The 23990-nt window shown below is 37.1% G+C and overlaps 1 protein-coding gene across 8 annotated transcripts in view; it reads right to left on the minus strand.

Annotated features, from left to right (window-relative positions):
- KMT2C (lysine methyltransferase 2C) overlaps window positions 1-23990 on the minus strand; it is a 294243-nt gene that overhangs the window by 83100 nt on the left and 187153 nt on the right. For all 8 annotated transcript variants that reach the window (XM_033863531.2, XM_033863536.2, XM_033863533.2 and 5 more), the window contains 7 exons: window positions 16322-16441; window positions 13955-14071; window positions 7076-7177; window positions 6425-6529; window positions 1579-1760; window positions 1158-1322; window positions 266-375 (listed from right to left, as the gene is read on the minus strand). In XM_033863531.2, coding sequence (XP_033719422.1) covers window positions 266-375; window positions 1158-1322; window positions 1579-1760; window positions 6425-6529; window positions 7076-7177; window positions 13955-14071; window positions 16322-16441 — 901 coding nt within the window. The remainder of the gene's footprint in view (window positions 1-265; window positions 376-1157; window positions 1323-1578; window positions 1761-6424; window positions 6530-7075; window positions 7178-13954; window positions 14072-16321; window positions 16442-23990) is intronic.

Here is a 23990-nt window from a genome sequence, read left to right on the forward strand (position 1 = left end):
AAGCAAAAATTACACCTTATAGCTAAAATATATTCTTAATTTACTTCCTTTATGTAAGTAGATTGTTTTAACATATTATTGGGATAATGAGAGTTAATTAAAAATGAAAAGTAACTTATTTTTCATAAAATACTTGTCCAAATAATAGTTTCACAAAAAGAGAAAAAGAAGTACAGTTAAGCCCACTCACTGATTAAGGACAGCAGGCACAAGTGAGTTGTATCAATCCAAGAGCACAGACGCACCATTTAAATCATTTGCTTACCATCTGATGTAGGCATATAGGGTCTGCACATGCTACAATCAAAACCAATGTCTGCTACATTTTCCACTTCCTCTTCAGTATTTAAGTTTTGACAAACTGCATGCATCCATCTAGAAAGACCATATTCATACATTAAAAAAAAAAGAGGAAATACACTGAGGATGGCTTCCTTTTAAAAACTGCAACAGGAGCTGACAGCCTCCAACCTTAAAGCCCCCAAGTCTCACGTGCTCCTCCCACCTAGCCCATGTCACCCCTCTCTAACCATTCCTATCGACCCCAAAAAACTGTCAGAGCTGAGAAGAAGAAAAAAGCAATGAGAACAAGTACTATGAACGAAGCAAAAGCACATTATATGAGGATGGGATAATTGCTTTATGACAAAATACTGAGTATTTCAGAGACAGCACGGAAGCTAGTTAGGGTGAGTAGAAAGGAATTCACATAACGGAGTGGTGCAGCACGTACGTGCCCCAGGTGACGCACCTACTGTGGAGTAGACAGAGCTTGTGTAAGTGATAATGAACGGTCACTGGGAAATAAAAGTTACCCTGCCTTAGAACAAAGAATTGGTAGGCAGAATCCTGAGAATCCCGTACTACTGATGAAATAATATGATCACTAATATTACATGTACGGTGCTAACAGAGCACAATAATATACCACTGAAATCAAAGACCTCAACCCTCAGAAAGCCCCAAGTGAAAACTGTTTAGCCTAGAACTGAGAATATGAAACAGAAAACTTCTGTTAAGCTTCTAGCTGACTAAAAATCTGGAAAGGAAAACTCTTACTTCTTACCGTTAAGATAGAAGAAAGTTATTTTTCAATTTCCTTTTGCTATATTTAAGAGAGAAAAGCTTACAAAAGATGAAGAAAAACAGCACAATACCTATCACATTGTCTACACTGCAGAATAAGGTCTTCTTCTCTATAGTTTCGGTAGCAGACGGGGCAGGAGGACAGGCTTGCACACGGAGCACACTGTGTGTAGTTGTTCTGCCATTCACATCTCAGACCTGCAGATGTCGCTCCGCAGTGTCTGCACCACACACACCTGAAACCCAACACCGCACAAGTCTCAATTTTATTTACTCAGTTATTTAGTTACTGAAATTCAAGAAGCTACACAAGAACAGAACAGGGGGAAAGTATTTAATGCACATTTGAAAAATTTTCTGGTTAGTGGTATCGATCATTGTCAACATGTACCACGCAATTAAGCAGTTGTTGCTAATTTGTGAAAACTAAAGTACTGTGGGAAAGTTCTGAACTTAAAAAGTCTAACAAGGGAAACATAAGTCCTAGGGTACCATTTGCACTTCCAGCCTCCTTTGGGAACTGTCTGCAGTGGCGGGTCCAAGCAGTAGGTGTGATAACTTATGTCACAATCGTCACACAGCAGGAGTCTTCCTGGGTCTGTCGCCTTCCCACAGGCCTCACACACAGTGCATTCCAGACACCTCCAACCCTTGCTCAGAACCACTTTCGTGATCTGCAAAAGAAACAACCAAGCCATGTGATTCATACGTTAACCTACCCCTCATGCAAACATGATCAAATACGCCATATCTGATCAAGCGCCAAATGAACTCGGTGCTTACATACCTAGGAGCAGAAAAGAGGCAAAAGCAACTAACATTTACTGAGCACCAACAGTGGCCCAATTCCGGGGTGACCACGTTCATGTACTTTTCGGAGTCTCCTACTGGACAGAATAATATAAAGGGATCCATATTTTAATGCCCTTTTCAGTTTATGTAACTACCTTGTGCTCTGGATTTTATGTCCACTTGATAGGTGTGGTAACTGGTTTTTAAAGAAAACAAGTAAATGACCCCATTATTGTTAACACAGGACTTGAAAATGTATTGATAAAGTTTTAATCTATGACATTTCATGAATTCATGATCCTGAAACTTGTGTACATCACATAAGGACTTGTATATTAAAATCAATATTAAAAATGCAAAGAAAATTAAGGTACAGCATGAGTTCCCAAGGCCATTTTATGGTCTTGGAGGATTTTAGGCTAAGAAGCTAGGACTTCTTAAGTTCATATTCAGCCCTCTGCTTATTCTCCTTTGCCTCAAGGGTCTAACTTAAGTGGAAAAATTTGAGAATCTCTATGCTTCTAATAAATTCCAGAAAACAGCCACATCATGGAGTATTAAAAATTTGGAACAAACTAAGAGATCTCAAAAGACTAGAGTCTACAGGTAAAAAGGACCGCAAAGAACCTGTGTTATAACAAAATAGCAAACAATCAAGATACAGAATAAAAATTAAGATCATGAAGAATAAGGTCTTAAAACTACTTGAGGGCTTCCCTGGTGGCGCAGTGGTTGAGAGTCCGCCTGCCGATGCAGGGGACACGGGTTCATGCCCCGGTCCGGGAGGATCCCACATGCCGCGGAGCAGCTGGGCCCGTGAGCCATGGCCACTGAGCCTGCGCGTCCGGAGCCTGTGCTCCATAACGGGATAGGCCACAACAGTGAGAGGCCCGCATACTGAAAAAAAAAAAAAAACTACACAAGAGTTAAATAAATGAACAACTATCAAAGTAGCATCAAACTTTCCAACTCTGGATGCTAAAAGAGTGTAACAGTTTCCAATTCTACAGGTAAATACTTCTCAAGGTACAATCCTTAATCTAACTAAACAAGCAATTAAGTGTTAAAGTGGAATGCCTTTCAGACAAAGACTCAAAATTCAGCTTCCAAGTACCCTTTCTAATGAAGTTACTTAAGAGATATGAGGAACAAAGTGAGGGTGTATACCAAGAAAAAGGAAGACGTGGGATCTAGAAAGCAATGAACCCAAAAGAGGATGTCATCCCAGAGATGTTTGAGGATGAGAACTGAGTAACAGACCTAGAAGTTACCAGCCCAGCTCAGAACAGGGAAAAAGCAGAGTGTGGAAGGGGGTAAGCCTTTCCCAGAAAAACAGTTACTTGCTGAAATAATCTGATATGATCATGCTTCTACAGTAGGTAAAAACAAATAAAAACTAATGGAGAATCATGAATCATTATTTTCTTCTTGCTATTGAAAACTCCATGAAAAACAAAATAAAGTCATAGTACACTATTTAGATCTCCAGTGAACATTTATGGAGTCATAGCCAACATTGTTTATTAACTAAATATAGTAAAACAACTATACTGGGACGATGCTGGGAGAAGGCAGGAGGTGTATTTTAAGAGCTCAATCAGCATTTATTTATTTATTTATAGAGGCAAGTCAACAAAATCTAACACACATAAAGGAGTAACACGAGTATATTATTTAGCGCTGTACAGTTAACTACAAAAAGAAGGACCTGAACGAACCCAAAGGGGTTGCATTGTGGGGAAGAGGACTCAGATGTGAAGGTAGAGGAAGACGGGTCGGTCGGTTACCATAAGGCTCGTAAAGACATTTGCTTCTTAAGCGTGTATATTTATTACTTTGATTAGCCTACTGATATGTTTAACTTAGCCTTAGATTATCAGATTATATTATTTACCCAAATGGAAGAAACAGCCTAGGGTAGGAAGAGCAGGGGAGCATAGAGCAGTAGCCAGCAAACTTTTTCTGTAAAGGACAGGGTAATAAATATTCTAGACTTCGCTGGCCAGGCAGTATGTTAAACTACATAATTGTGCCACTGTAGTGTGAAGCTCACTACAGACATATGTAAACAAAAGAGCATGGCTGTGTTCCAATAAAACTTCACTTACAAAAATAGGCAGTGGGCAAGATTTGGCCTGTGTGGCAGTTTACCAATCCCTGGCTTAGAAGAAAGGTAAGATGAAGATAAAGTAGTAGAGTTTTTTTTAATGATGTATCTTCATTCCCACTAAGTTTTCCTGTTTCACAGTCTGTGGTCCGTTACAGCCGAATTCTCAAGTCCCTCAGTTTAAAGTGACTCTTCAACACACTACAGTCTGGTCGCTCTGCCCACCACCAGTGAAACTGCTCAAGTCAGTCAGTCAAGACCTTACTGCCAAATCTAGATGACGTACTAGTGTTTATCATTTGAACTCTCTGCGGTATTTCAACATTTGAACAATACCCCCCCCCCCTTTGAAACTCCCTCTTAGTGCAGATTTCAGGGCTCTACTATCCACTCTTTTTTGTCTCATATTGAACTGGTTTTATCTTCATTTTTAAGAGCTCTTTGAACCAAGATATTATCCAGGGTCCCCATCCATGTATCATGTCTAAGGTATGAGAGATGTGTTTTATAGTCTAACGGATATTTGCTTCAACTACGTTGGAGTAACTGAAACGAGACCTGTCTCCCATCAGAAAACACTAGGAAACTGGGCAAAATTTATGAAACACTTGTTTTCAGATACCGGACAAAAGGCAGTGTAAGACTTTTTCTGAGAGGAGGGAAACAAGCAAGGAGAGTCCTATGATATTCTTCCGCCTATAGCCATTTTTCCAGAATGATCCCCAGGGAAGGACGAGCCCAGGCAAGTACAACGGGCTCACTGAGTTTAGGACACACTGCTGGAGTTCAGGGGGCTGAGGCAGTTGGAATGTGCAGGACAGAGCACTGGAAAGAAGGGAGCAGTAAGAAAGAACTCCAAAAAAAAAAAAAAGAAAGAACTCCAGGAATCGACACAGTATTTCCCTTTAGTCTTCGACTGAACACCAAGCTGCACATCCAGGAGGTCACACAAGGACCCAAAACCAGGGTAAAGAAGAGCTGCTGGGAATCTGTAATAAATATCAGAGTGCACACAGTGCTGGAAGACATCTGAATCTCAACCAAGTCAGACTGAAAAGACACTGGTGAATAGGGGCCTGTAGGGATCAGAAAGGGGAAGGTTTAGGGAGAATTCAACAGAGACCTCATAAAGGCCATGCCTCAAGTATTAAACTGGTGCTAGAACAGCAGTTAGGAAAGTGTGATCTAAACTATTCACTTTAATTCACTCTGTGATGTTTTGTAGACGCTACATGATGTATAAAACATCATTACATTGGCATTATACAAGGTGTGTCTGCATATTTTTGCGTTTTAAAATATTCTCAGTTGTAATTTTTAGAACAGTAAATATTCAATCATTATTATCTTCATAGACAAAATCTCCTTGGGGTCCTCAATACTTTTTTAAGAGTGCTAAGGGTTCTAAGACCAAAAAGTTTGAGAATAGCCACCTCAGAGTGAAGGCTCTGTGGACTCACCTCAAAGCTTGACACAAAGAAGTGTCAAAAGGTTCAAACTTATCCACAAATAACTGCCTGCCACAACAAAATCTCACTGCGTTTTAAAGGAACAAAATCTAGACTCTCAACAATACACCATCACAATGCACAATGTCCACATTCAATCAAAACTTACTAGATGTTAAAAAGAAAGCTGTAAAACATTTACAAAATGAAAAATTAGTTAATACAAAATGAAAAATGTCAGGGATGATAGAAGTAGCAGACAATTATAAACTTTTCAAGGACTTGAAACAAAAAGCATAATGAAGAAAAAATTTAAAACCACAAGATAAGTATAAGCTATAGAATGGAACTGAGATTAAAAAACAGAATTATCTGGGTAAAAAATCCATTGGATGAGGGCTTCCCTGGTGGCACAGTGGTTGAGAGTCCACCTGCCAATGCAGGGGACACGGGTTCGTGCCCCGGTCCGGGAAGATCCCACATGCCGCGGAGCAGCTAGGCCCGTGAGCCGTGGCCGCTGAGCCTGCGCGTCCGGAGCCTGTGCTCCGCAAGGAGAGAGGCCACAACAGTGAGAGGCCCGCGTACAGCCAAAAAAAAAACCCCACTGGATGGCCTTAAAAATAGGCTGGATACTGCATAATAATAGTGCATTCTGGGAACGTAATAGAACTATACAAACTAAAGCACAGAAAGAAAAACAATTGGGGGAAAAAACCCAACAAGGTGTTAGTGATCTGAGGACAATATCACACAATTTTGCACACAACTGAGATTCCAAAAAGGCAGTGAAGGAGCGGGGGGTGGGGGGGTGAAGTGGAGGGTGTACTTTAATATTTCAAGTACTTAAATATTGTCACATATGTATAATAATCCTAACAAGCAATAACTGATTAATTATAAGAACTGGACGCAGCATGATACTAATCAAATCAATACATTTTTGTTAACCTGAAGCATATTTGCATTAATAATTAAATCTAAGTGTACTCACCTTAATACTGACGCAGTATGGATGGTAACACTGACCACACTGAGAACAGGCAAGTAATCTTCCCTCTGCTCCTTGGCCAAAACTGCCACAAACTACACACATATCCTGAAATTAAGAACACATTAACGTATTTTAAATTCCACACCAAACTAAGACTATACCAATATACTAATTTTATAATTTTTATAAAGCACCTTCTTAGTTGGTATAGCTCTAGAGCTAAATATTAAATGACTGCAGTACATACGGGATAAAGTAGAAATGGGCAAGGAGGAGTTCAAAAGTGGAAGACAGGGCTTCCCTGGTGGCACAGTGGTTAAGAATCCTCCTGCAAATGCAGGGGACAAAGGTTCGAGCCCTGGTCTGGGAAGATCCCACATGCCGCGGAGCAACTAAGACTGTGTGCCACAACTACTCAGCCTGCGATCTAGAGCCCACGAGCCACAACTACTGAAGCCCGCATGCCTAGAGCCCGTGCTCCACAACAAGAGAAGCCACCGCAATGAGAAGCCCGCGTACCACATGGAAGACTAGCCCTCGTTCGCTGCAACTAGAGAAAGCCCACACCCAGCAACAAAGACCCAACTCAGCCATTAATTAATAAAGTAATTAATTTTTTAAAAAGTGCAAGACAAATAATTTAGTTCAAACCTGATGCAAAGTGAACTTGTCACTGCTAGAAAACAACACAACTGTATTGTGCATAGAGTTTTCTTCTTCATCCTTATTTGATGAAATATCTGCAGCAGACACCTATGAAAAGCAAAACACATGAAATGTGAAGTTATATTTTTCACCTGTATTATACCTGACTGAAAAGCTTAAGAAGATTCATGTTTAAAGTACAACTTTTTTGCCAGAGACTATACTAACAATTCCCAATTAGATTATTATTACCAAGATACTACTATAAAGTATAAATTATGGCATTTTTTAAATTCACTTGTCTCTTCAGAGTTACAAGCCCCATAGATCAGGAAGTGAGAAAACATAAATATGTCTTTAGTAAGACTGATTAACCAGAAATTCTAATCAAGAAACAAACAAAAACATTGTATGTGTGTATACTTATATATGGATGTACACACACACACACACACACAGATACACACACATATATCATTCCATTTTAGTGACTCTTAAAACCTGCAATGGGGATACAGCAAAATGAGATGTATAAAGCTGTAAGTATAAAATACACACCAGATATTAAAGACCTAGTATCAAACAAAAAAGAACATAAATATAGGTCAAATAATTCTGTGTATTTTATAAATTACATGTTGAAATGATACTATTTTGGATATACTGGGTCAAACAGTATATATTAAAATTAAATTTCACCTACTCCTCTCTCTTTTTTTAATGTAGCTACTAGGAAGTTTTTTTGTTTGTTTTAATTTGTTTATTTTTTGGCTGTGCCACATGGCCTGCAGGCTGTTAGTTCCCCAACCAGGAATCAAACCCTGGCCCTTGGTAGTGAGAGCACGGAGTCCTAACCACTGGACCATCAGGGAATTCCCTAGGAAGTTTTAAATTGCATATATGGTTCACATATTTCTTTGGGGGCAGCAGTGTTTTAGAATATAATTATTTTGAATAACTTATCATAATTTCAGTCTTAGCCAAAGAATTATCAACCATAGCCGTTCAATTCTGGACTTGTTAAATTTGACCAAATCAACTAAGTACACACTGGCTTATTAGTAATTATTTCCAGAGTGCTTATCATGAAAAAAGCTCTGAATGAGATGCTAAAAAAGAGAATGGGGAAGCCAATGCCAGAACTATAAACTCTCTTTGCTTTAAAAGCTTACAACATAGCTTGGAAGAACTGAGCTGAAACACAACAGGTTAGGGTCAAAATGAAAAGTAATAGAAATTACTGTTCTTGAGGAATAACTGAAAGAAGACTAACTATCAATAAATAGAAGGAGTATATTACAGTAATAAAATTTTTCAGTGCAAAAGACTTTAAATGCAGTTTTAATGAACAGTTCTATGGTTTTACGACAGTAATCGATAAAAGCAATTTATAGTCACAAAGGCCTAAAGACAACATGGGAAAAGTGTAAGCAACCTAACTGGTCAGCACTAGGGAATGACTAAAACTAGGAACAATCCAAACTATGAAAAATTATGCAGCATTTAAAAAACAGCAAGGCAGAAATCTGTACGGATTTCCATGAAGAAAATCACATGCTACACTGTTGAGGTGAAAAACAAGCTGCAGAGTAATACATGAGCCAGGGCACTACGGTATAAAAACACACAAAACAATTACGTGTCTGCCTTATGGCCATGTATCATAGGCTGAAGCATAAGAAATTGCTGTTCAAAGGTCAAAGGGGGTTGAATGTTGGCAATTTCATATGGATCAACCTAAAATGTAAATGCCCAAAACTGGTGACAGGGAGAAAATCAGGACTCAACTAGTAGACAAAACTTCCATCTATCTAAAAAATATTAATTTTTTAAACTGAGGAAATGTATCCATATGTTATATGCATATCCCAAAATTACCTTTTAGTCAAACACGATGATTCATAAAAGTAGAATAATCATTCCATCAGTAATAAATTAAGTGCCTACCAGAGTGGATGGAGTAATCTCAGTAATTCAAACACAGGACTAATGATACATTGAGAACATCATTAAAATACATAACTGAAACAGCTAGAATATAGGTAACAAAAGTATTCAATATATTGAAATAAGTATCCATTTCTACCTCCCCATCTCCAACATGGGAACACAAAACAGGTCTTACAACTGGGTAACACGTAGTAAGTAGCTCACAAATTGTAGAAGTGTTATTCTTATTTTCAAAGGAAAATTTACCCAGAGAATGCTTTTGTTAAACTGAAAAACAAGGATGGAACACAGTATTCCCCGTATCAACCAGAAACAAAGTCTGCAGTAGAAAGCTGCAGTATCCCCTAAATCAAGCAGGGGGACAAGAACGTGCTAAAAAAAAAAAAAAAAAAAAAATCAAGATTTTTTTAAAATAGCAATTCATACATGTAAGAAAGAAAACTCTATCATCTAGCTTAGTGACACATTGTTTTCATTTCATACTTTATTTCATGATCTTGAAACTGTCAGAAAAATAAAATCTACCTCAAAGGCAATCTCTGACAAAGTATGCACTATTGTTCCCTGCACAGATAACAGTCTGATCTGTTCTGAAGGTTACAAAAGTTTTATTTTCCTGAACCACAGATATAAGCCGAAGAAAAGAGAAAACTCTAGCCTAAACCTCAAAAGTTGGGCATTTCCAAGCAGGGACACAAAAAAGAAAACCAAAAAACGGAAGAGCAAATTAAACTCAAAGTGAGAGAAAAGGAAATGATAAAGATCAGAGTGGAAATCAATGGAATAGAAAGTAGGAAAAAATACAGAAAAACGAATGAAAGCAAAGGCTGGCTCAAAAAAGGTCAATAAAATTGATAAACCTCGGGCTTCCCTGGTGGCGCAGTGGTTGAGGATCCGCCTGCCGATGCAGGGGACACGGGTTCGTGCCCCGGTCCGGGAGGATCCCACATGCCGCGGAGCGGCTGGGCCCGTGAGCCATGGCCGCTGAGCCTGCGCGTCCGGAGCCTGTGCTCCGCAACGGGAGAGGCCACAGCAGTGAGAGGCCCGCGTACCGCAAAAAAAAATTGATAAACCTCAAGCAAGACTGATCAGGAAAATGGAGAAAACACACAAATTACCAACAACAGGAACGAGGAACATCACTACCAATTCAAAAGGACAGTAAAGGAACACTATTATCCATTCTAGAAGAACAGATTTGTCAACCTACATGAAACAAATTCCTTAAAAGACAAATTCATGCAAGAAAAAACAGATAACCTAAATAGCCCTATACCTATGAAAGACATTGAATTTGTAGTTGAAAATCTTCCAATAAAGAAAACTCCTGGCCAAAATGGCTCCACTAATGATTCTATCTATAAATAATATAAGAAAGAAATTCCCAACACTACACAACTTTTCTAGAAAACTGAAGAGCAAACTATATTTCCCAATCATTCTATGAAGCCAGAATTATGCCGATATGAAAACCAAAGACATGATAAGAAAATAAGACTATAGACCAATATCCCTCATGAACATAGATATAAAAAGTCTAAAGCTTTTAGCAAACTGAATCCAACATCACGACCAAGTAGAGTTTAACCCAGGAATGCAAGATTGCTTTAGCACACACACATGAAGATGTAACTCACATATCAACAAACAAGCTACATGATCACCTCTACAAATGCAAAAAAAAGCACATTTGACAGAATCTACTTCTGACATCTACTCCTAATTAAAAAAAAAAAAATCTCAGCAGACTATTAATAGAAAGGAAATTCCTCACACTGATTTAGGATGTCTATTAAAACAAAACTAAGGCTAACACCATACTTAATTATGAAAAACTATATGCTTTCTCCTCAAGGTCAAAAACAAGGTTATCTGAGCTCTTCACTTCTGTTCGACACTATACTGAAGGCTATAGCAAATGCAAAAAAGAATAGACACGAAAGGACTCCAGATTAAAAAGAAACACGTAAAACTTTATCTGCAGACAACGTGATCGTTTATGTAGAAAACCCAATGGATTCTACAAACAAGCAATTAGAATAACAGATACACAAAAAGGAGTAGTATTTCTGGATACTAGCAACTGACAAACACAATTTGAAATTAAGACAACACTACCATTAACAATAGCATAAAAAATATGGAAGATGGAGATAAATCTGATTAACAGTATCTGTTCAACCTGTCTGTTGAAAACTAAAGAACATCGCTGAAAGAAATTAAGGAAGACCTAAAGAAATGGAGAGATACAGGTGCTGATGGGTTCAAAAACTCAATATGGTTAAAATGTCAATCTTCCCCAAATTAATCTATAGTTTGAATGCAAACACAATCAAGATCCTAGCAGGCTTATCTATAGATATTGACAAGCTAATACAAAAATTCATATAGAAGTACAAAGGATTTAGAATAGTCAAAACAATTTTGAAAAGTAGAAAATCAGAACACTACCAGTGTTCGATTTCAAGAGCAGCTGTAAAGTAGAAGTAATCAAAATAGTGGAGTATTGGCCTAAAGAAATGGAGCAATCGTACAGCATGAGATTCCAAAAATAGATCCACATATATGATAACTAATTTTCAAGAATGATGAAAGGCAATTCAGAGAAACAGTGCTAAAACAACCAGCTACTCAGTATGTAAAAAAATGAACTTCCATCTTTATTCATACCATACATTTAAAAAACTCAAATCCCATTATAGATCTAAATGAAATACCTTTCTAGAAGAAAACACAGAATATCTTTGTGACCTTGGGTGACACAAGTATTTCTCAGCACCAAAAAGCACAATCCACAGAAGAAGAAAAAAATTAATAAACTGGACTCCATCAAAATTAAATCAACTGCTCCGTGAAAGACACAGTTAAGAAAATGCAAAGACAAACCCCAAAATGCAAGAAAATATTTGCAAATCATATATATGATGAAGAGCTTGTGTCCAGAATACATAAAGAAATCTCAAAACTCAGTTAATTAAAAAACTACTCAATTTTGGGCTTCCCTGGTGGTGCAGTGTTTAAGAATCCACCTGCCAATGCAAGGGACAGGGGTTTGAGCCCTGGTTCAGGAAGATCCCACATGCTGCAGAGCAACTAAGCCCGTGCGCCACAACTACTGAGCCTGCGCTCTAGAGCCCACGAGCCACAACTACTGAAGCCCGCGTGCCTGGAGTCCGTGCTACGCAACAAGAGAAGCCACTGCAATGAGTAGCCTCTGTACCGCAAGGAAGAGTAGCCCCGCTCGCCGCAACTAGAGAAAGCCCATGCGCAGCAACAAAGACCCAACGCAGCCAAAAATAAAAACAAATAAATTTTTAAAAAAATACTCGATTTTGGAAAATGTATTAAAGATCTGAAGAGTGACTTTATCAAAGAAGATATACAGATAGCAAATAAGCACCTAAAAAAGCTGATCAATATCACAAGTTATTAGAGAAATGCAAGTCAGATACTCTTAACACACCTGTTACAATGGCTAAAATTAAGAAGACTGGCCATACCAAATGTGGGTGAGTATGTGGAGGAAATGGAACCTTACATATTCTTGCAAATATAAAATGTCACACCCAACTTGAAAACCAACCTTTTCTTAAAAAGCTAAGCATATACCTACCATACATCCAGCCATTCCATTTCTATATGTTTACCCATGAGAAAAGAAAACATATCCACAGGTGAACTTATATGTAAAAGTTTGGAGCAGTTTTATTTCTAATAGCCAAACAATGGAAGCAAACATAATGTCCTTCAATAGGTGAACAGATACACAAACTGGCACATCCATGCTATGGAACGCTCTTCAACAAAAAGGAACTGTTAACACACACAAGAGCATGAATTAATATCAAAATAATTATGTTGAGTGAAATAAATCATATCAAAAAGAGTATATTCAGCATGATTCCACTTACACAGACTCCAGAAAATGCAAACCAATCGACAGAAATGGAAATCAGATCAGTCATTGCCTGGGGGTAAGGCAGGAAGGCAGGCAAAGGGATTTCAGAGAGGCACAAAGAAACTTTGAGGGCCGAATACGTTCTTAACTGTAGTGTGGTTTTCAAGGGTGTACACATGTGTCAAAACCTATGAGACTGTACACTTCAAATATTTGTACCTTATTTTATATCAATTTTACCTCAATAGGCCTATTAATTCGGGGAGTGGGGAGGGAGGGAGGGACTTGCTTTAAAAAAAAACCACCAGAATCCAAGTTTCCTTACTCCTTTAGCAGCAAACTGAACAATCCCACCTGCATCCCGGACTTAATATGACAATTAGAATCTGAAAAACAGTAGCAAATTGAACAATCCCACCTGTATCCTGAACTTAACATGACAATTAGAATCTGAAAAACAGGGTATCGGTAAAATAGTAAAGTTATTGCAGGAAATATCTGCTATTATTTTTTGCCAAATGCAGTTTTTTCAATACACATTTAAACAAAGCCTCATAATGTGCCAATGACCATACAGTTATCAATCTTAAATTCAAATAAGTCAAAGACAGTCATAAAATCTTCAACATTTTTAGACTCCATACTAATCTACAACATTTCTAATTTTTTCTGTAAACCATATTACATATTACTGAGAGCAACTACAATCAAAAATTTAAAACACCAACATAATTAAATTCTTCAAATAAACTCAAGAATATAACAGAAGTTTTGTTTTAATAGAAGAGCAAATATACTGCATATTGGATTTTGGAGAAGAAAGATCAGAGTCAAAGAGGAATGTAAGAAAAAAGGAATGAAAAAGTAGAAAATATAGAAGAAAACCTCACCAGAGGTTTAAAAAGAAATGCAGATGGAGATAAAATTTTAGCCTGTTTATGTGACTCTTAGAATCTAAGTAATTTGGTACAAATGAGCTGATCATCGTCGGCCGACACATTAAGGACTGTAGCAAATGTAAAGTGAGCGGGCCTTACCCCGGGCAACACAACTGCCCCGATTCCACTTTTCAACTTTGATCTGCCTCTGCCGCCTCGTCCTGACAGTCCCGCACCACGAGGTCTCCGCTTTCCTGGAAATCCTGACCCCCGGCCCTACACGACAGATACGGAAAAGTCAGCATTCTGTAAAAGCCCAAAAGAATTTTAAATCCAAAATGTGAGATAAACCGTCTTATTAAATGTTACACAAATACTTGCTTCTCCCTTTTATTCCAATCAGATGATAAATATTAAGAGACCAGGCTTATTATTTGCATCTTTCAGTATGTATTCTACGACTTAAACATCTACAACCTTAGAATCAAACTTGGTCTGTTACTGTGAATGCCCTGCAACAGCAAACCTTGGCACTGTATTTCCGTTTCCTAATCCTACATCCTAGGGGGCAGAAAAGCCACAACTCTATCCAGGTATTTTCAGGCGCAACAAATTGTATTGTATTATAGAGCAAGTATGAGGAAGGACTCTCTTGCCAACTGGTTTCTTGTAATTGCAACGATATTAATAGTTATCATATGCTTAGTACTTATTATGTACTGCTCGAAGCACTTGTTCCTCTCAACAATCTCATAAGGTCAATACTATTTCATCATCCCCACTTCAGAGGTAAGTACCCTGGGGAATAAAAAGGTTAAGTAACTTGCGCCAAGTCAGACACCTGGCAAGCCTGGCTCCAGTGACCTCACTCTTAACCACTATTCTGCACCGCTGCGTTGCACAAAAGCTCATTTTTACTATGTGCAACAGTATTTTTTCTGTCGTGAAAACTGTCAATATCCTCTAACCGTTCAATACCTGACCATACAGGAAAGCTGATGAAAAATTAAAAGGCTTGCTTTAAATCACCTAGATAATAATTACTTCAAGTGGAAATAATTTATGTGAATTTTTACACAAGAAAAAATTCTATGGGAAAATATGTTGAATTCCCTGATATTTTAACAAATAAGCACTAAGGTTTTGTGTTGCTGTTTTCTTATTTATTCTCAGACTTATGTATTACTACCTGAAAACACCTGGCATCTACACCTACTTGTGCTGTGTGTATTTAAGATTACTAAAATGCTCAGGAAAATCCCGGTTTTGTTTTCCCTAACAAGGTAAATAATACGTGACACCTTCAGCTGAGGTCACCTGCAGCAGTTTGAAACACTGAGCTCATTACCTACTTGGCAGAATGCTCTCCAAGTCAGCAATTTACGGTTATACTGTGAGCACCAAAAAGACACACGTGAACAAGAGGGAAGGGGGGCTTTTGTTCCTTCAGTTTTTTAGTAAAAGCCAACTTCCAGTTTTCCAGCTGCCTCTCCTTATCCTCTTATGCTGCTTTCCTTCAGATCCTGAGCTTCTCTGAACAAGCAACAGGGTAGTGTTCAATTGGATAGTTTCTCTTGTTGTTTTTCAATAGGTATAAAAGATTTTTTAAAAGTCAGTGACGGAATCAAGACTACAGTAATCCCTCAATGTATTTCTCCTCAACATCCAATGACACAGGTAAGAATAAGTGAAAATCAGTGGTATATGCTTCATAATGGTCAAACAAGACCTCTTTAACTCTTCTAATTAATATTTACATTTTCAACACCTTGCATGCTATCAGAGTGAGTTGAAAAACAGTTCTTCCAACGGTGATAGAAAATAGGAGAGCAGAATCTAGAACTCCTTTGAAATCCTTAATTAGTCTAAATTAAAAACCCTTATTCCAGAATTATATTATTAAATATAGAAGATGAAGAATACTGTCTACTCTAGTCAGGAAAATTTTTTTAACTTTTCAGATGATTAACACTTTTCCAAATTAATTTTTCACCTTCAAAATGCACCAGACAACTTCAAGGACTAACAGAGTCATCCACCAATGACATGAAAAAGAGATCCTATAGTTTTTAGATTATTAACACAGACAATGAAATCTGCTGCAATTCTGCTATTTCTTCTCCATTAGTACATAATAAATTAATGTAGCTTTTCTTTTGTTCTTTTCTAAGCAACAAAATTTTACGATATGATGAACAAGTCTTTAATTACTTTATAGCCTATGTGACAAGGATTTCCCCCGTAGAAATACTGGTAATTACAACATAAAAGGAAGCAACCATAAAAAAGGGTATTAAAAATTTACCCTTAAGATCAGTCAAGTAAAATGGCAATTTAATTTCCTCCCAGTGCAGGTTTTTAAAGGCAAGCACGTTGCTTCTTCAAATACTAAAAATTTTAGATTTAAAAAGTGGCTCTGGAAACTAAACTATTTATCTAGAAAAGAAAGGTTTAATTCTTAACTTCTACGCGGACAAAACCAACCAGAAAGAAATGATATACGAATGTAAATGCAATTTTATTTACCACTTTGATGCTCCAAATGGCACTGCCAGGAAGCTGCCTGGGTTTAAAAATTTCCCGGCCTTCTGAAATGTCTGGGGACCAGGAAGGTGGGCTCACTGTATTATGGGTACTCCAAGCCCCCTAGGATATGGCAGGTGAGAAAATAGATGTATAAAACTCCGCAACATAAAAGGTCAAAGCCAGCAACTAAGGAATTTTAGAACAGCAAAAACAAATGCAGACGTATGGAAATTTAGGACAGATTGCTTCAAGGTAGTAAGGAAAATAAGCTTATCACTTACAGTGACTGTATACTTAAATGTTTGTAGCTACAATTTACATTAAATGTTTTATTCTGGTTGAAACATCAGTACAATGAAACGTATTAAAAATCAAGGTTTACATGACATCAACATTGACTCATGAACTGCAATTACGGCACCAAGATATAAATAAATGTCAATCAAACTTTAAGAATTAAAACTATAAGAAACTATTTGGGGATTATTTTCTTCTAACAACTATCACTCTACCGGAAGGGAGAAAAGAATAAACATAAAGAATGTTATGTATACTTCTTGCTATAAACCACCAAAACAGTAGGCCAAAAAAATGCAGTCAGAAACATGAGCAATCAACAGACACATTCACTTTAAAATTTGGAAAGTCAGTTTGTAACCATAAGATGCAAATACCATTATAATCCTAACATTTAATTACTCTTCCTTCAGTGACCATTAGTTGTGGGTTTTGATTTTTATTTTTATTTAGGGGACTACTACACTTGGATTATATCCAAGGAACTAATTTGAATAGTTGAAAAATGTTAAAGCAAATTGTCCTAAATTTGCAAATTAAAATGCCTGATGTATCTGATTATTTATATGAGAAACAGTACTTACTAAAATAGTTAAGATAAAACTAAAACATTTTGCTTCCAGATAACCCCATTCAGCAATAACCTGAACTAATCTGATGAAGATGCTAATAAGCAGCATAAAGAAAAACGTTTACTCCACAAAGATAACATTTTAAACACAAATGTCAAACAATACAGAACCTATTTGGAATTAGATAATTCAACAGAGCATGCTATAATTTTACCAATTAAATGATCAAAACTGAAGACAAGAAACACAGTACTTACCAGGTTTCTAGAACACTAACACACTAACAAGTAGTAGCCTATCAATCCCATTAAAATACCACCAGGGAATTTAAATAACTAGAAATAAGAACTTGCTATCCTTTGGGGAGGAGACAGTTAATGAAATAACAGTATTTCGAGAAAGACCACACAGGGAGAGGCTGGTTTCACTTTAATTAACCTACCCTCTGCTCAGCTAACAGCCATGCTGATTTCACCTGACAAATGCTTTCCCACTAACAGATCACCCTGCGTCTATGTCCACACTTGTCTTCTTTCCTACTGTGTCCAGGGCCTTCTGTAACCTCCGCGCTGACAAAAGCAATTTCTCTATTGTCATTTCACTGTCAACATCTACTTACAGTTCTGCTGGGCTCTGTGCAGCACATCAGTGAATGTTTCTCTGCCCTCCTTCACTGACCCTTCTCAGCCTCCCTTTTGAGTTCTTCCTCCACTTGACCTCTAAAGCCCCACTGTTTCCCAGGGCGGAAGCCTGGACCACTCTCCTCTGTGTAGTCTTGTCCTAAATGATCTTATCTACAATGAGGGCTGTAAACACCATCTTGGATGTTGTTGTTCCCCAAATTCACATTTCTAGTTCTAACATGTTCTGAGAGCTCCAAGTTATTATGATTTTCAACTTCTTTCTTAGCACTTCCATTTTGTCGCACAAAACCTCTCCAGTTTACTACGTCTAAAATCTCTCCCTTAAACGAGTTCCAACTCACAACTTTTCCCCATCTTTAGAAATGGATTCCAGTCCGAGTCAGAGAACTGGGAGTCGTTAGACCTGTTCTCTTCTCTCATCACTCTCCTCTGCCCCTTCAATCCTCTCCCTCACCACTCCTTTGATCCAAACCATCGGTAAATTCAGCACATTCTCTCTTCAAGTTCTGTCTCTGGTCATTCTGTTTCTCTGCACTCCCACAGCCGGCACCACCTCTCAGCTAGCCTGCTGCAACAGTCTACTTCTATTTACGCTTCTTCCTCACCTGCACCTCCTCAAGCCTTTCCCCACACAGCAGCCAGAGGGACTCCTAAAAAATGTAAATGTGACCAAGCAAGACTCTCCTGCCCTGTTCCAAACCCTCTGATAGCTCCGCAGTGACACTTAAAACTCAAACCTTTCTTACTGCCTCTCTTCAGTTGCATCTTGTGGCATCTCTCACTGTCGATACGCCCTAGCTACCCTGGCTTCCTTGCCATCCTTCACACATGCCGAGCTCTTCAACAGTGGGGACCTACTGACTCAGAACTACACCACCTGTCCCCTGGTTGGCGTCTCCAGAATCTTCAGGTATGGCCTTAAATACCTCCTCCTCGAAGAGGCCTTCCCGGGCACTCCAAGTGAACCATGTGTCCTTTACAACACCTTTAGCATCTGCATACTGAACACAATACGGGGTCATCTGTTCTATTGTTTATCAGTATTTAGTGGTAGAGAGTGAGAGCAAGAGGTATCTAAACCTCATTCCCTCAACGTTTCCACGCAGTGTTTTTCTCTGAGGATATCTGGCTAGTGTACATATTAAATTCCTTTTGGTAGATCGTTTAATGGTATATCAGTAGATAGTCCTTAAAGTATACCAGTAGATAGTCCTTAAAGTATACCATAAAAAGTCATATTCTAAAATAATATTTATTCATAATTTATAAGTTAGCTTTGATGCCAAAATTATATCTCATTTCAAAAAGCATTCATACTTCATATAACATGGATGAACAAAATGAAGGGCTCTATAGATTAAGAATGTTTAGATGCTATTTCAGGGATAATTAGACAACCGTTCAACTGCTATGAAAAACTTATACAATAAAAGCTTGGGTAATTACATTATAAATTTTAATAAGTATGTTATCATAAGGCATTGGAAGGTAGAGCACGTGCAATTTTATAGGAAATGAAGAAAATTATGATTACACTTAGATATTTTCACAAAGAAGAAATTACCTAATATATTCTTTAGACCTTAAAACTAAAATACTGATGTAATTATCAACTGTAGTTATAAATTACCCTTCAGATCTCAGCTTTGATCAAAAAGAATTTACACAGACCATTCAGAAGAGGTCAGATTCCCCATCTACTGTAACATGGTTTACACCGTTGGTACACTTGGTTTTACTTTACCGCACTTGTATTTATCTATTGCCACTGGAGTATAAGCTTGATGGCAGACACTCTGCTCTTTTCGTTCACTGCTATGTTAAGCCTTCTGTTCAGCACTTATTGAACGTCTACTTTTTCTACTGAGCATTTTTGCATGCATGTATTCATAAATGCATCAATAAACACTGTACTGTGATATGAAACACACTAATTCCATCAGTTGTAGCCTAGAATCTTGGACTTCTTCACCTATTAACAAATTACCAACCTATTCCATGCACTGCTACTCTTAAACTATCTACAAACTGGAAAAAAAAGGGGTTAAAAAACGTAACCATCAGGAGAATTTAAGTTACAAAGAGTGCTAAACAGAACCAACTTGTTCTCAAATGCCACAGAAACTTTACAAATACTATTTGGCAGAGTCTGAATTCGATTCCAACAATAATTATTACTGTTTAATGTTGGTATTCAGTTTTCTGCTTTGAGGCCAATTTATCAACCTAGTAAAATTACAAAGCTGTTACAAGGACTGTGGGAATAGGGAAATGGGACAATAATGGCAGGTGGAGGGTAGGCTATGATGAGCAACTTTCTATTAGAAGTCAAACCCTGCTGCTGGCTGTTACATATGATCAATGTCATGATTAGGGCCCAAGAGTATCCAATTCTACTGAATCAGTTTAAAACGTGGCCAGAGAAGGTCAGGTATGTCTCCTGGGAAGATTCACACCACCAAGTCCTAAGTCCACCCTCTCCCTAACATACTGTGCAAAACCAAGATTGCTATTATTGGGTGAGTTTGATTTAGAGAAAGTGAAAACAGTGAAACGAGAGTAGAAAGGAGGACAATTAGTAAGAGAAACAGAAAACACAAGCATTTATAGTTTGTCTTTTTGGTACATACATTCGCTCATGTACATTACAGCTATTGTAGCAAACAATTCATTTTTTTATGACTTACAGAATTCTTTTAACATAAATAAGTCATATACAAAGCTGAGTTCAACATCAAACAGAACAAGAAATTTAGTCCTGAGAGTGATTTGATAAGAGATAAACTATATATGTACAGAAATAGCTGCTGCCAGCTTTAGCCCTCAGTAATTTAAGAAAGTGAATTTGGCTGGTGCTAGCAATCGTTTTAGTAATGGCTTAAAAAATGTAACAGGCACAAGAACACTAAGAGGGATGTATGATACTTCTGATCTGTATGTGTTGTAGGTTGACACCCCAAAGGCTAGACATTTTTTTAGGATGAAAACTACAGTTTCTCAATGGTTTAGAGCAGTGCTTCTTGGACTTCAGGCTGCATGGGGATCTTCTTAAAATAGACATGTTCACTCAAGTTAAGGTGGGGCCTGAGATTCAGTGTAACAAACTTCCAGGTGATGTTGATATTCCTGGTCTGCAGGTCACATTCTGAGTAGCAATGGTTTAGTCATTTCTCCCAGAAAACATGCCTAAGCCTGTAAGCCTGAGTAGAGTTTTTCCTCTTGCCCTCTCTGCTTTCCCACAGTACCCTGTGGTTTCCTCTACTGCAGCCTCTATCACACACAGAATAATTAAATAGGCAGTTTAGTTCTAAAATCTGTGCAACCGCTATGCGGCACTGAACTTGAAAACCTACTACATCCTGTATTTACTGTGGCCAGTGTTTTGACTTGGTCGGGCCTGCAGTTATTTTCACTGGCACATTTCCTTAGAAATAGTTATGAGTCAACGTGATGGGTTTCAGGACCACCACTTCACAGCCAAATTTAACACATGAACACTACATCCTTCTCAAGTCTCCATTTTCACATAATATCTGCATTATCCTGCAAATCAAGAAAGAAAGCAGGGCAGCACTACCGTTTGCTATGTGTCAGGGGGTTTATAGGTGTTATCGTTAAATTCTAACAACCATCTGATGTAGTTTTATGGATGAAGAAACCAAGAGAGTTCACATGGTAACTTGCTTGGTGTCCCACAGACAGTAATGGAAGAATAAGGCTTTGAAGTCAAACAACTGCACTATGGAAATATTCATGCTGAATTTCTATTAATCAATCTTTCCCAGAATCAATTAATTACAGTACAAATATATATAAATAATACAAAAAAGACTTCTTAAAAGTCACTTTTATAAAATGCCACACAGTATTTAGACTAGAAGGTATGTGGGAAAATCACTGTTGGCCTCTACTCTACAACTTTTATTCCTCATAAAGAATAGAGAATATTTACCTATTTACTAATGAAACCTTTTTTGATAGGTTCTAAGACAAAGTATCAGTATGTAAGTTTACCTCATAGGTATCCAGGAATAGACAATTACAACTACTAGAGTAATTTCCTTTAATGAATATCATTATGTATACATTATATACAGCAGTACTTCAAACTTCAAATTTATTTTAGTTAAAAGCTGGATATGAAATAATTTATCAAGAACAGAATCTCTCTTTATTTGGATGATATGATTCACCGATCTGCCTTTTTTAACTTTAAAAGCAAAAACCAACCAACCCCCCAAAATGCCAACAGTGCTTCTTACTAAAAGGTTTACGTCTAGAAACCAGAAATGGAAGAAAGAGAAGGGAGGGAGGCAGGGAGGGAGGGATTGCTTACTTGTAATTAATTGTTAACAAAACTATAATCCTCTACAGCTCACCACTGGAGGCCTGTTTTGCTCTCACAGGAACAGATTATGAAACTGATATGTTAATTCGAGACACTTCATTTAAAATGCTATTGCAATACACAAGTATGTTATAAAATTCTAGGGTTCTTAATAAACTACTTAAATTGATGAAAAATAAGAAATTCAGTTCACAACGTAATGGCAAAGTGGTTATAATCTAATGAAGTACTATTTTTGGAAACCTACTCTATTGAAGAAATTTCACCTTCTCTATGAGAACCTCTCAACAGATGTCAGTCTTAGAATTTATGTAAATTCCTAAGCTCTCCACATATATGATGTTAGCAACAACAACAACAAAAAAGGTGGAAAGGTAAAATGAAGAAAAAAATTCTTAGCATTTGAAAGTTATCAAAATATATTTAAGAGTACTTATGTTTTTCTATGAAGTTTTCTTTAAATATTTAAGAATACTTCAAGAAAATGTTTCTAAGAAAACATATTTCATAGAAGATTTAACAAAAACTTTCAATATTATCATGAGAGCAAATAGTACATGAGTGTCTGAAGTAGATCACAGTCATGTGACTTCATTAAATATTTTCCCATAAAATAAGATGATACAAATAAGGTATCTTGTTCTATCCAATGCATAGTCTCCACAAAAGCAAAGCAGTGTATCAACAAGCTTTTTGAATCACCAAGTGAAGGTTGTTTCCTATACAACTAAAACAAAACTGGGAGGTAGAACATGGCCTATAGCTGCTTGTGAGATTAGCAGCAAATTGTGAGGTAGTAATCAGACAGTAGCAGCTAAATAGAAAGGAGAATACTACCACAGTTGAAAGAGAACATAGCAGTAGTAGTAACAGTAACAAATATTAAGACACGGCTCATGTAAAATGGGATGAACTTGGAAGAAAAAAAATATATGTACATACACACTCTCACACACATACAAAAATACCCACACTATTTTGGAACATAGGTCAACAGAAAAATAATCGTAATGGCTTCTCAGTTGGAGCAGAAGTCTCTAAATAAGGAGAGACACCAGTAAAATTTAACAGGAATATTTATGATGCAATATCCTTAAAGAATGTAAATGTCTGAACCAAAATTAAATTTGAGATTCAAATTTCCATTGCTAAAGTCTTTTCAGAGCCAAAACTACACAATTAGTATATGCTGTTCAAAAAAAGAAAAGGAAAATAAAAGAAAAAACTAAGGATGAAGAGAACTAGTTTGAGAAGAAAAATCTCTCTTAGTAGAATAGAAAATAAATATCAAGTAGGAGACTAATTTTCACATTAAAATAAAGTTTGATTTAACTTTTTTACTGGTGTCACAATCCCAAAATTAGACGATCAAAATATTATTATTCCTATAAAAAGTTAAACTTTAATCACTGAAAGCAATTTAAATCATGAGACTTAAAACTCCAAATTATTATTGCGACTAATGACTTTTTCACTGTTTGATATGTTGCTATTTTATGAAAAACTTCAGAAAGTAGAAATTTTGTAGAACATATAATTCTTAGCTATAGTATCTTCATTTTGCTTTGTAGTTTCACTCAAATCCCACTGAAAAAGATCTGGAACTTACCCTTACAGGGTAGAGTTCACATTCACACAACTTAGAATAATCATGGGAAGAACTCCCTTCATTTCCTGAAGATCAACAATATAATCCTAAAATTTTGTTCACAAAACCACTGAAGTAAGTCCTAACTTTAAAAAAATTCCCACAAAAAGTTAGCAATCAATAGAAAAACCAAAATGAGAAATTCCCCTGCATGAAAAAT

This window comes from Tursiops truncatus, chromosome 9, assembly GCF_011762595.2.
Source record: "Tursiops truncatus isolate mTurTru1 chromosome 9, mTurTru1.mat.Y, whole genome shotgun sequence".
NCBI lineage: Eukaryota > Metazoa > Chordata > Mammalia > Artiodactyla > Delphinidae > Tursiops > Tursiops truncatus.